Here is a 13,648-nt window from a genome sequence, read left to right as displayed (position 1 = left end):
ACTGTATCTAAAAAAGACAAAAAATATATTTTTATTTAAATGAAGTTATGAAATAATCCTAAATGAAATACAATGACTTGGTTTATATTATTGTATATACTAGGTCAGTGGTTCTCAACCTTTTTTCAGTGATGTACCCCCTGTGAAAATGTTTTTAATTCAAGTACCCCCTAATCAGAGCAAAGCATTTTTGGTTGAAAAAAAAAGATAAAGAAGTAAAATACAGCACTATGTCATCAGTTTCTGATTTATTAAATTGTATAACAGTGCAAAATGTTGCTCATTTGTAGTGGTCTTTCTTGAACTATTTGGAAAAAAAGATATAAAAATAACTAAAAACTTGTTGAAAAATAAACAAGTGATTCAATTATAAATAAAGATTTCTACACATAGAAGTAATCATCAACTTAAAGTGCCCTCTTTGGGGATTGTATTAGAGATCCATCTGGATTCATGAACTTAATTCTAAACATTTCTTCATTAAAAAAAAAATCTTTAACATCAATATTTATGGGACCTGTCCACAAAAAATCTAGCTGTCAACACTGAATATTGCATTGTTACATTTCTTTTCACAGTTTTTTTTGACAGACATTTTAGTGACAAACCTGAGCTTGTGCTTCACTGAGTTTATGAACTTACATTCATATTTTGTTGAAGTATTATTCAATAAATATATTTATAAAGGATTTTTGAATAGTTGCTATTTTTAGAATATTTAAAAAAAATCTCACGTACCCCTTGGCATACCTTCAAGTACCCCCAGGGGTTCGCGTACCCCCATTTGAGAACCACTGTACTAGGTCATAAAATCAGTGTCAGTTGAGTCGGTCCATAGGTTGCCTGTAGGGATTTTTAATGTCCAGCAGATGTCAGTATTTAGTGACACAGTATCGACACAGTATCAATACAGTTTTGCAATGTCTCGAAACGCTTCATGACGCCTCATCAACCCATCACTAGTAGATAGGTTATAGCTGCATCGCTTGCGGCTCGTCATATATTTAACGTTAATCCGTGATTTCACCGAGCGTTTCACTGACGGTGAGCAGCCTGACGCTGCTTCATTAACATCGCCGCTGTTTGACTTGTGGCCCGGGGCAGACGCACGTAGTAACAGTCACGTGTTACAATACCGACGAGCTAACGTGTCCAGGTTATAACCATGTTGTCAATAAACACACATGGACTGAAGCTAAATTGTCCACTGTCCACTGCAGCATGTGAATGCAATGAAAAGAATAAAATCTGAGCCGACCAGCAGTTAAAATGTTGTCCAGGTTAATGTTTTGGCCATTAAAGGCCCTTCATTTCAAGATTTCAACTGTGATCGGGCTTTAAACAGGTGGCTGACCTGTTCAGATGAGTGTATCTGCTACTGGTCAAATAATGTGAAATAGCATTTAATTTTACATGTATGCAATGCCATTTAAATGTAATTATAGATAATAATAATAATAATAATAATTACTGTGTAGTGTTGTAAATAGTCAACGGGAAGAATTTTAGTAAGATATAAGCCATGAGCACTACACAGCCAGAAAAAAACCTAGGCAGGACAAGTAAAAATATTGGGGCAAGTAGATTTGAGAAGTCGGGCAAGGAGAAAAAACCTTAACGTTGAACCCTGCATGTGTTGAGCTGCTGCCGCTTAAGGTTAGACGGCACTGTACAAAGAGCAGTTCTGCTCGCTAGTAATAAATTCTAATGTTGGATGTTCACTCCTTCACACAGATGAGTATAGAAAAATATTTTCAACGGCCGAAAAGGGCTCGACTTGGAGAGGAGGTAGGCCTACAGGAGGAGGTTGTTGACTGACTGTGGCAGGACACCTCTGCCTCCGTTTCACTTCATGTTGCTGGTAAATAATATGGTTGTAGTAGTAGGCTAAAGTTAAATTATTTAGTATTCACTAATTAAAGGGGCAGAGCTTTAAGAGACATTTTAGCTTTTATATTTTATAAGATATCTTTTTTGTAAGAACCACAATTAATAAATATATTTCAGTGAATCACTAATTGTTCAAATCTGTATATAAATATGTACATAGAATGTTGTAATTATGTTCCAACTCCGCGTTCTTCTTGGTCATTGCCGCTGCCGACCCCCCCCCCCCCTCCCCCCCGCCCCCCGACCACACCACCACAAATAGATGCCTGTCCTGTGGGAAACACTGACTAGGGTCACCTCCTTTTAATAAGGGGATTACAAGGGAAGATTTCCAATCCAAGGGGATTTCATTTGAAATTAGAGTAAGGTTAAAAATGTGAGTCTGTGGTCCAGCTGTAATTTCAGCTGCCAACTTTAGGAAGAGCTGCTCCAATTTATCTGAGCCAGCTGGCTTTCTAGGTTTAAGTTGTTTTAGAACCCTCATTACCTCTGTTGTGGTAAAAAGCGTAAAGTCAAAAACTTGGGTATTTTCAACGGTTCTTTTAGTTAGCGGAACTTCAGTAAAGTTTTCAGAATTATAGAGAAAACCAGAGGAAATAAAATTATTATTATAATGACTACCCATTTCTCTTCTGTCACTTACTCTGACACCATCAACAAGTATACTAGGTGGGAGATTGACTGAATTACAGCAGGTGGACAAAGATTTGATGATTTTCCAAAACTTCTTTTGGTGTTTGAGGTTTTCAGTTGTTGTGGAGAAATACAATTCTGATTTGACTTTCCGAAGGAGAGAGGTAAATTATTTTCTTAATTGTCTAAAATTCAACCAATCTGCTTCTAACCCTGACTTGCGTGCCCTGGCCCAAGCAGCATTACGCTCATGCAATACATCTGACAGGTCCGATGTAAACCTCTGATTGTCACGTCATTTAACCCTACATTTTTTAAAAGGGGCATGTTTGTTCACTATACTCAAGAAGTTTTCGTGAAAATATTTCCAAGCCAGTTTAACATTATCAAAAAGAGCAATTCTATCCCAATTAAAAAGATGAAATGTAAAAAAGCTTGCGTCTCAAATAATTCCATATTACGCTTTTCAAGAAGACGAGGCTTGCTTTTAGGAATCCTTGTGTCTCGCATTACTGCAATCACACAATGATCACTCACATCATTAGGGAAAACACCAGATGCAACACATTTGAAGGGCATATTTGTTAGAATTAAGTCAATGAGTGTAGCTTTTTGAGGGCATTTAGGATTAGGTCTTGTAGCTGAGGAAATTAATTGTGTTAAATTTAGAGATTCACACTGTGCTTTCAAAGAGTCAGACACAGATGTGAGCCAATCCCAGTTCAAATCACTATTTCATTGTATTTCAGTTGAGACAGAAGCTTCACAAGAGTAGATAGGGAATTACTAGGGCAGGGGTCGGCAACCTTTACCACTCAAAGAGCCATTTTGACTAGTTTCAGAAATTAAAGAAGACAATGGGAGCCACAAAACTGTTGAAATTTAAAATGAAATAACACTACATACAAAGTTTTTTTTTTGCTTTGTGCTATGTATAAACCAGGGGTCTCAGACACGCGGCCCGCACCTTAATATGAAAATTGAATATTACTGCGGCCCGAGAGTTTTATATGACTGGCGCTTGACAGCGTCATACTTGCCAACCCTCCCGATTTTTCCGGGAGACTACGAATAATTTCAGGGCAACTATTCTCTCGAGCGTGCCGTGATGGCACGGCATTTAACGCCCTCTACAACCTGTACAAACATTGTGCCGGCCCTGCCACAGGATGTATGAGGCTTCTGCTAACTCACACAAGTGACAGCAAGGCATACTTGGTTAACAGCCACACAGGTCACACTGACGGTGGCCGTATAAAACAACTTTAACACTCTTACTAATAATGCGCCACTCTGTGAACCCACACCAAACAGGAATGACAAACACATTTCGGGAGAACATCCGCACCTTAACACAACATAAACACAACAGAACAAATACCCAGAATCCTTTGCAGTCCTAACTCTTCCGGGCTACATTATACACCCCCATACCACCAAACCCCGCCCACCTCAACCGACGCACGGAGGGGTGTGAGGGGTGATAGTTGGGGGGAAGCAAGGTTGGGGTGGGCGGGGTTTGGTGGTAGCGGGGGTGTATAATGTAGCCCGGAAGAGTTAGGGCTGCATGGGATTCTGGGTATTTGTTCTGTTGTGTTAAAGATGTTTTATACGGCCACCGTCAGTGTAACCTGTGTGGCTGTTGACCAAGTATGCCTTGCAGTCACTTATGTAAGCAAGCAGCAGTTGCATACAACATGTGGCTGGGCTGGCACGCTGTTAGTACAGGTTGTAGAGGGCGTTAAATGCTGTACCATCACGGCACGCCCTTATTATAATTGTTAGGGTGAAAATCTGAGAATATGTGTCCCGGGAGATTTCTGGGAGAGGCACTGAAATCCGTAAGTCTCCCAGAAAAATTGTGAAGGGTGGTAAGTATGCAGCTGAGCCGCATCAGAGTGATCAAAGAGCCGCATGCGGCTCCGGAGTCGCGGGTTGCCGACCCCTGTACTAGGGGCAGATGGAGGCCTATAACACCCCACTAATGTGGTGATTTTTAGCTAATTTAATTTCAAGTGCTAACAGTTCAAGTTCTTTACTTACTGATTCAGAGAGCACTAATTTAACATCAAACCCCTGCTTAATATATATGGCCACTCCACCACCTTTTCTTTGTCGGTCAGTACGATAGACATTATAGCCCTGAATGTAAATATATTTATCAAGCACAGATTGTTTAAGCCAAGTTTCAGATAAGACTACAATATCAGCATTTGTTGAGTTTATCCAGATCTTTATCATATCCAGTTTAGGGATTAAACTCCGAACGTTGATATGAATAATCCCAAGACCAGATCTAGTTTTAGAATCCGCAGGTGTAAAACATTGTGTAGGTGTATCAGGGCCTGGATTAGTCTCAACATTTCCTGAGAGCAATAACAATAATATGACTAAACATTTGCGCTTAAAGTTACCATCTTTTGAGTCGGTCTTTAATCTGTGAAAGTAAGTGCTCACAATAGGGGAGGATGCAGTAATGTTGACGTGATCTCTCAAAACAAGGAAACAATAAGAATGAATGGACTCTACCATAGTATGCAGCCATTTTGTTTTGTCCAAAGTCACAGAAATCTTCAACTGAGATAAGGCCGAGGTTATTTTGTAGCTGCCACTATGATGAATTGTCAAATTATCAAATATGTCGAACTGTGCATCTTGAAGTAGCATAGCTCATGAGTGGGGGTGACCAGACCCATTTGGGACACCAGTAAAACCACACAAAAGTATAAAACACAATATAATAATTTGTGACATAGTGAGAGGAGAAGTTCCACTTGTTTTACCACTTTTGAAGATGTTAGCAGACAGGGCTAAAGACTAGCAACCAAGGCCGATGGGTGGAAGCCCGTAGACGAAGCCAATGGCTGGAGGCAAACAGCAGGCCGATGGAAGGCTAGTAGGCAAGTCGATGGTGGAAGGCTAGCAGACAGGCCGATGGTGGAAGGCTGGTAGGCAGGTTGATGGTGGAAGGCTAGCAGGCAGGTTGATGGTGGAAGGCTAGCAGGCAGGTCGATGGTGGTAGGCTAGTAGGCAGGTCGATGGTGGAAGGCTAGTGGCGCGGTTGGTAGAGTGGCTGTGCCTGAGGGTTCCTGGTTCAATCCCCACCTTCTACCAACCTAGTCACGTCTGTTGTGTCCTTGAGCAGGACACTTCACCCTTGGTCCTGATGGGTCGTGGTAAGCGCCTTGCATGGCAGATCCCGCCATCAGTGTGTGAATGAGTGAATGAGATGGGATGAGTTGGCTAAGAACAAAAATGAGTCAACATTTTTGAATGAAAGAAACTGCTGTTCTAAATGTGCCCTCTATATGTCTCAATAGCAATTATTTGTATCTTTGTAGATGATGCTACATATGTAAAACACAACTAAAACACATGATGTTAGCGCACCAGTCGGGGAAATGAGCAAACTACATCAATAACATCCTGTAATTTGATTTTGATATTATTTATTTATCTTGATGGATTGAAAATGAACACCAATGAGTTGACTGATGAACATTATCACATAATTGATTCTGAAAGTGTAAAAAAGGACAACTAAAGATAGAATACTATTGTATGTAAAAAAACAACAACATGATATGTACATTTTCAGAATGGGTTTGTTCTATTTTTAAACAAAGAAAACAATCTGCAATTGTCTTTATTTTTACGTTATCTTGCCGTGATTTTACCAGTCCGGCCAACTTGGAGTAGATCTTTCTCCATGTGGCCCCCCATCTAAAATTAGTTTAAACACCCCTGGCCGAGTTCTTCCTGCGAAAAGCAGATACGAGAAAAAAATCTAATTATGAAACGGAATAGATCCCTAAAGATTTGTTGAGTAATATCAAGGATTATCCGTCGGTGGCGTTCCCAGACATGTGGAACTATCTTGAGTTCCAGACGTTATTCTACACCACAAATTATGGTTAAGTTTAGAGATAAAGTTTAGGTGTCATAGACCGTATACAGAATAAAATATTTACACACTTTATATCAGTGAGTGTAAAGTTAAGAATGCCTCATTCAATGCTGCCTTGTACTTATAAAAAAAACTTGCTCCTCATCAAATTTCCAAGTCTGTTTTTGTACTCAATTTTAATGAATTTTAGTGGCTGGGACAAAAGGAAGTATTTCCGTGTTTTTATTGGTTGTTTTGTTACACTCTTTTAACACAACACACAAAAGAACACAAATAATGTCATTGTGTTAACAGTGTCAGTCCAAAACTATTTCTATTCTCTCTTTATCTTATTGACTTATTTACCCAACAGACGTTCAACAGCCCCTTCACATTAAAAAGGAAGAGGATGATCCACAGCCCACCCACATTAAAGAGGAAGCGGAGGATCCACACATGAAAGAGGAAGAGGAGGAAGAGTGTGTTGTAGGGCAGGAGGAGGATGATGTCAGCAAGTTTCCACTGACTGTTGTCTCTGTGAAGACTGAAGAGCATGAAGACAAAGCACCTGAGTCCTCACAGCTTCATCACAGTCCAAGTAAGCACATATCATTTTATTCTCAGGGCATTCAATCCATCACAACTGGACTGTTCACTTTGTTTTAGAAGACTCATCCAAGTAGGCTTCATCACTTCATGCTCATACACTTCAAGTCTTAAATCTAATCATTGGAATTTAGAGGGGAACTGCACTTTTTGGGGGGAATTTTTCTATCGTTCACAATCATTATAAAATATATGATGGTGGATATATTAAAAAAAAAAAAACGCATTCTAAGTAGGGCTGGGCGATAAGGACTTTTATTAATTTCTCTATTTTTAGGCCATGTCACGATGCACCATATATATGTGGATAAGTTTAGGCCACGTCACGATACACCATATATATGTGGATATTTTGCCTTAGCATTGAATGAACACTTGATGCATATAATCACAGCAGTATGATGATTCTGTGTGTCTACTTTAAAACATTCTTCTTCATACTGCATTAATATATGCTACTTTTAAACTTTCATGCAGAGAGGGAAACCACAACTAGGTCAATTTAGCAAAAGTGTATTTATTAAACAGTTATTAAGCAGTGGCACAAACATTCATGTCATTTCAAAACAGAAAGTGGAAGATTGTCAGAGACATTTTAAAACAAGCTTTTAGTGCACTTTTGTGCTTGATGTCACTAAGATGACATATCAAAACAACACTAAATTAAAGTGCACTTTTTGTACAAAACGCCACTACAATAGTTTAAAACGAATAAAATGTACTTTTGTGCATGATGTGACACAAGATATTTCAATAAGTGTCAAATACAAATGATCTGCATAATAGGAAATCAAATAGTGTATGTCCTTCACTATGTGGTAGGTTCCTGCGAACGTTATCTCCTTCTGTTGTTGACTATTTTTTTTTTTTTTTTTTTGTGTCCTGTCCAGCTTCTCAGGCAAATCATATAGTTGATGTAGATGCCCATGTCGGCTGTTCAGATTTACTTTACAAAAGAGAAGTGTAGGATACTTCTCTTGTTGCCTTATTTGTATTTGACTTTATTAAATGTATTTATATTATCATTTAGTGCAGCCGGGCCGGAGCAGGAGGGGATAGAAAGAGAAAAAAAAAGAAGACAGAGGGGGAAATTGTGGGGACAAGAGGGGGATTAGACAGAGAGACAAAAACAACAACAGCAAACACAACAACAACAACAATAGAGCAACATCAGCAAATATGACATGTACAAATATGATGGTAAAAGTAATAGCAAATAAGCAGTTAGCAAAAAATAAAAAATAATACAGAAATGACAATGAGCATTATTACACTTCAAATGGATCAATACAAATACCAATAGAAATAGCGCTATTGATAATGAACAATACCAATAATTTACCTTTATTATCAACAATAGTTGTTCAAATGCAACAATACATATACGTAATGATAACTTGAGATACGAAAGTATGCAGAAAAATGGAGGGGGAGAAAGAGAAGCAACCTACATTAACCTTGTAGATTGTTATAGTCACAATAGGTTAAGCTTTGTCAGTGTGCCATGTGTTACACCCAGTTTACCCTAGGGCAACAACGTTAATATATGTTTGATGAAACGTGATTATGTGCATGAGTGTAAGTATGCATATGTACTTGTATATGTACAGAATGTGTATATGTGTTTATACAATGAATGTATATGTACAGAATGTGTATATGTGTTTGTACAGTGAGTTTATATGTACAGTATGTGTATGTGTATGTTTGTATATTGAATGTGCGTGTGGATGTACGAACATTAGGTAGGTAAATATGTACTGTATTTGTGTATGTATGTGGGAGCGTAGGTACCTATGTACGTATGTGAGCATATGTGAATTTGCATGTACAATACATTCGACTCCCAGAGTGCGTGGGAGCCAGAGCACGGCCCCATCACCCCCGGGAGCCCAACCCACAAACAGGAGGCGTGGTGCCCAGGGAACCAGGGACCACCGCCCCCATGCAGCCAAGCCGGCCAGCGACAGGAACCCCAGAGCCCACCGTACCGCCCACAAGGGCCAGCAGCAGGCCGCAGACAGACGCACCCGGCAGAGGACAGGGCACGAGAAAAGCAGGGGACAGCCAGACCCCAAGCCAGCGAGAGACCACACCCCACACGGGCAGAAAGGCGAGACGCCCCGCCCGAGGGACCCAGAGACTCCCCGCAACCGGACGGGAAGACCGCCCCCGCCCCACCGGCAACCGGGCCCCCACGAGCCCACCCCCTACCCCCGGAGAGCGCGGCGAGGCCAGCCCCCGGCCACCCCACCCAAATCGGCCGCCGCAGGACCACCCAGGCACAGGGCCACGGGAACCACCCACCCCACCCGCAGGGACCCCAACGATGGAGATGGAACAACCAGCAACCGCCCCGCCGAGCCCCCCCCCTGAGGGAGGGGAAAAATTAAAAAATAATATTAATAAAATATATTAAAAAATAAATAAATAAATTAATTCATTCATTCATTAAAAAAAAGAATTAAAAGAAGATCACAGACATGCTGACAAACAAGGTCACTACCCCAGCAACTGGCCGACTCGCAGCACCTCGGAATACCTTGCAGCACCAAGCTACCACAATAGACGCAGGGACTAGGCCCAACAGGCCCCAACCAAGACGGGCACCCGGAAGGGATGGACAGCGGGACCCAGGAGCTCCAGACACGCAGTTCGGATGCAGTAGCCTGAGGCGTCGACCCCCGTCTGACAGGCAGGCCCAGAGCGTACCCCCAGAAATATACATACATACATACATATATACATACACATACACACATACATGTATACATACCCACACATTCACATATATACATATACATACACATATGTACACATACACATATATATACATACATACATACACACACATATACATACATATACACAGTTCGTCAGCCCCGACAGCCATCACGCGCGCGCGCTGCCACCAGTCACAACATCAGCCACACCCCTGCACCAGACCCAGCAGCCACGGGCGCCCACACCACAAACAAACGGCAGCAGAAACAGAAGCCGCAATAACCCCAGACAGCCAGCACCAGCCAATCAAATCAAAGCGATCAAAAAAAAAAACTGCGACCAGCAACCACACGCCACCAGGACCACGGAGACCAGCCGGCGCCAGCCCGCCAGTCAGCCCGAACGCCAACACGCAAACAAGAGACACCAACAACCCCCCCAACCAAAAGGCCCCCCACCCCAACCCAAACCCGCACAAACACACCACCGCCCAAACAACCGAGACACAGCATCCAGATCAGACACGGGGGCTGCGCCGCCACCACATCAAGTCACCAACAGAGACCCCACAGCGCAAGGTCGGGCCACACGGGCACGGACCCCACCCAACAGGAAGTGAGACCCGCGCGACGCCACACACAAATAAATAATAAGATTTAAAAAATAAAATAAAATTTTAAAAATAAAATAAAATAAAATAAAAATAAGTAAATAAAAATAATAAAAATAAAAAAATAAAAATATATATAACAATAATAAATGAATAAAAGCCTGGCAGGCCACCAGACCGCAGACCCCGCCGGCCGATGAGGCAATGAGGGGTGCGCCGAACCCCAATCCCCCCATGCATGTGTACAAGGCCCCCAGAGTGTCTACTGTGTAGTTAAAATTAGGAGGTCAGCCGTTACAGCCGACCTCCAGTCCCTATTGATGTGTGTACTGTAGCGTGAGTGAGATATGTATGCTTGTGGGAACTAATAATGCGATTAAAATTGGGGGACATCAAGGTCATGGTGGGTCCCAACCAAGCCAAGCGCCCCAAATCCTAAGTGTCTAATATGCAGCTAAGATTGAGGGATGGACGAGCAGGGGACAAGACAGGAGGACTGGAGCCCCATTGGAGGCATCCTCAACCCCCCGCCATGCCTCCCCGCAGGACAATCCCCAAAGTCCTATATATGTGTGACTGTGTGCGCTATAAGTAGGAGGAGTAGAGGGCCCGGACATCCCCCCAGTCCACGCGGCCGACAACCAGGAACTACGGCCAGGAGGCCGCCACCCCCCGCCACAGCCCGTGACCCACACCAGACCACTTTAACGTGACGCCACGCGAGCCCTCCCCCCGCCAAACAAAGCCAGCCCCCGCCCGCCCCAACCCAACCCTGCAGAGCCCATACCGGCAACCAAACGCAGAAAAACCGCACATCCCCCACGCCCAATGCAAACACCGCATCCCGGCCATCCACACAGCAACGTGCCTATACGAGTCCCGGCCAGGGGAAGGAGCCCCCCAACGGGGGAAGAAGCCAATGCATCCCGTCCGCATGCCAGCCCCCAAACCAGCCGGCAAGCCAACGCCAGCCAACCCCACAAGCGCACAGACACCAGCCACAGTCCCCCAACCACTCCAACCCAACACAGCGATGCCAACCGCTGGTATCACCGCAGCAACCATCACCACCACCACCCGTCCGCAGTGCAAACACCCACGGCCGCCGAAACCAAAACAAAAAAGCGACCGACCCCGTAAACCACAACAACGCACACCCCCGGCTATGACCGAGGCCACCAACCCACCTACCCCAACTCATCCACAGCCATGCCAATTGAGCCACCGGACATCCACACCCATGCACACACCTACACATTCATATACACATACATACACACATATATACACACACACACATATACATACATACATGCATATACATATACATACACATACACACATATACACACGCATGCATATACATATACACATCCACACATATATACACATTAATACACCCACACACATATACATAAGCCCACATATACACAAACACATACATACACAACACAAAAAAATAAAAAAATAAAAAAATAAAAAATAAAAAAATAAAAATAGAAAGAAAAGTAAAAAATAAAATAAAATAAAAATAAACCCTTTAAATAAAATAAAATAAATAAAAATAAACAAGAGGCCTGGTCACCAACAGTGCCCAACGCCACCAAACCCCGCAGCCCTTCCCGCACGTCCGCCCACCACCCACCAGGCATCCCATCCGGCAAAAAGCCATAAGGGCCCAGCCCTGCGCCCACAGCCGGCATGCCACGGCACCTCAGCAGACCCGGCGCCGCGATCAGCAATGCACACCGGGGCAGCGACACATACATATGTACCTACATACATACACACAGATTTCACCATACATATATACAAACGTACACACACCCACATACACGCGTACCCATATATAATTTAACAGAATAAGTTAAATATATTAAATAGATAAGAAAAAATATATATATAAATATATATATATATATACATATATACATATATATATTTATACACACATACATACATACATACATACATATATATACCGTATTTTCCGCACCATAAGCCGCCCTGGGTTATAAGCCGCGCCTTCAATGAACGGCATATTTCAAAACTTTGTCCACCTATAAGCCGCCCCGTGTTATAAGCCGCATCTAACTGCGCTAAAGGAATGTCAAAAAAACAGTCAGATAGGTCAGTCAAACTTTAATAATATATTAAAAACCAGCGTGATGTGGGCGCGCATGGAGTCGTATATCAACATGGACGGAGCTGCGTGAAAAAAGCCACCTGGCCTCTTCGCGTAAACTTACCTTAACCACTCGCTCATCTTTTCTTCATCCATCCATCCCTTCGAGTTAGCTTTTATGATGACGCCGGCTGGAAAGGTCTCTTTTGGCAAGGTCTTCCTTTTGAATATCACCATGGGTGGAAGTTTCTGGCCATTAGCATGGCAAGCTAGAACCACAGTGAAGGATGACTTCTCATTCCCTGTGGTGCGAATATTCACCGTACGTGCTCCCGTTGTATCCACAGTGCGGTTCACAGGAATATCAAAAGTCAGTGGAACCTCGTCCATGTTGATAATGTTCTCTGGCCGGATCTTTTTTTCAGCTATCTTGTTTTTACAATATGCACGGAAAGTAGCCAGCTTTTCTTGAAAGTCTTTAGGCAGTTGCTGTGAAATAGTAGTCCGTGTGCGGATGGAGAGATTGCGTCTTTTCATGAACCGGAAACCTGTCGCTTAGTAGGAGCCATTTTGTGGTCTTTACAGATGTAAACACACGAAGGAAATGAAACGTAATATCCGCGCGCTTCTTCTTCTTTTACAGGGGCGGGTGGTTGCTTACAGTAGAAGAAGAAGCGCTTCCTCTTCTATGGGGGCGGGTGCTTACCTTGGCGGTTGCTTGCTTAGAAGAAGAAGCACTTCCTCTTCTACGGGGAAAAAAGATGGCGGCTGTTTACCGTAGTTGCGAGACCGAAACTTTATGAAAATGAATCTTAATATTAATCCATATATAAAGCGCACCGGGTTATAAGCCGCACTGTCAGCTTTTGAGTAAATTTGTGGTTTTTAGGTGCGGCTAATAGTGCGGAAAATACGGTATATACATATACATATATACACATACACATACACATACATATACACATATATATATATGAAATAAATTAAAATAAATAAATACAATTAATTAAAAAAAACTATTTGTTTCATACGGTGTTGATCTGGAAATGGTTGCTTGGGCATTTTGTGGGTGTGGCACTGAACATAGTTGTTGACATGCGGAGTTTCAAGCACTCCTCATTCTCTAGCGGGTGACTTTTCAAATGATGCTACATTATCAGTTCTGCTACTTTTT

General features: G+C 42.4%; 1 protein-coding gene across 6 annotated transcripts in view; it reads left to right on the top strand.

Annotated features, from left to right (window-relative positions):
• Window positions 1-13,648, top strand: part of LOC133613921 (uncharacterized) — a 168,560-nt gene that overhangs the window by 145,822 nt on the left and 9,090 nt on the right. For all 6 annotated transcript variants that reach the window (XM_072914398.1, XM_072914397.1, XM_072914400.1 and 3 more), the window contains one exon: window positions 6,783-7,007. In XM_072914398.1, coding sequence (XP_072770499.1) covers window positions 6,783-7,007 — 225 coding nt within the window. The remainder of the gene's footprint in view (window positions 1-6,782; window positions 7,008-13,648) is intronic.

Source organism: Nerophis lumbriciformis, linkage group LG13 (assembly GCF_033978685.3).
Source record: "Nerophis lumbriciformis linkage group LG13, RoL_Nlum_v2.1, whole genome shotgun sequence".
Taxonomy (NCBI): domain Eukaryota; kingdom Metazoa; phylum Chordata; class Actinopteri; order Syngnathiformes; family Syngnathidae; genus Nerophis; species Nerophis lumbriciformis.
Note: the sequence above shows the minus strand (reverse complement) of the source record. Positions and strands in the feature narration are given on the sequence as shown.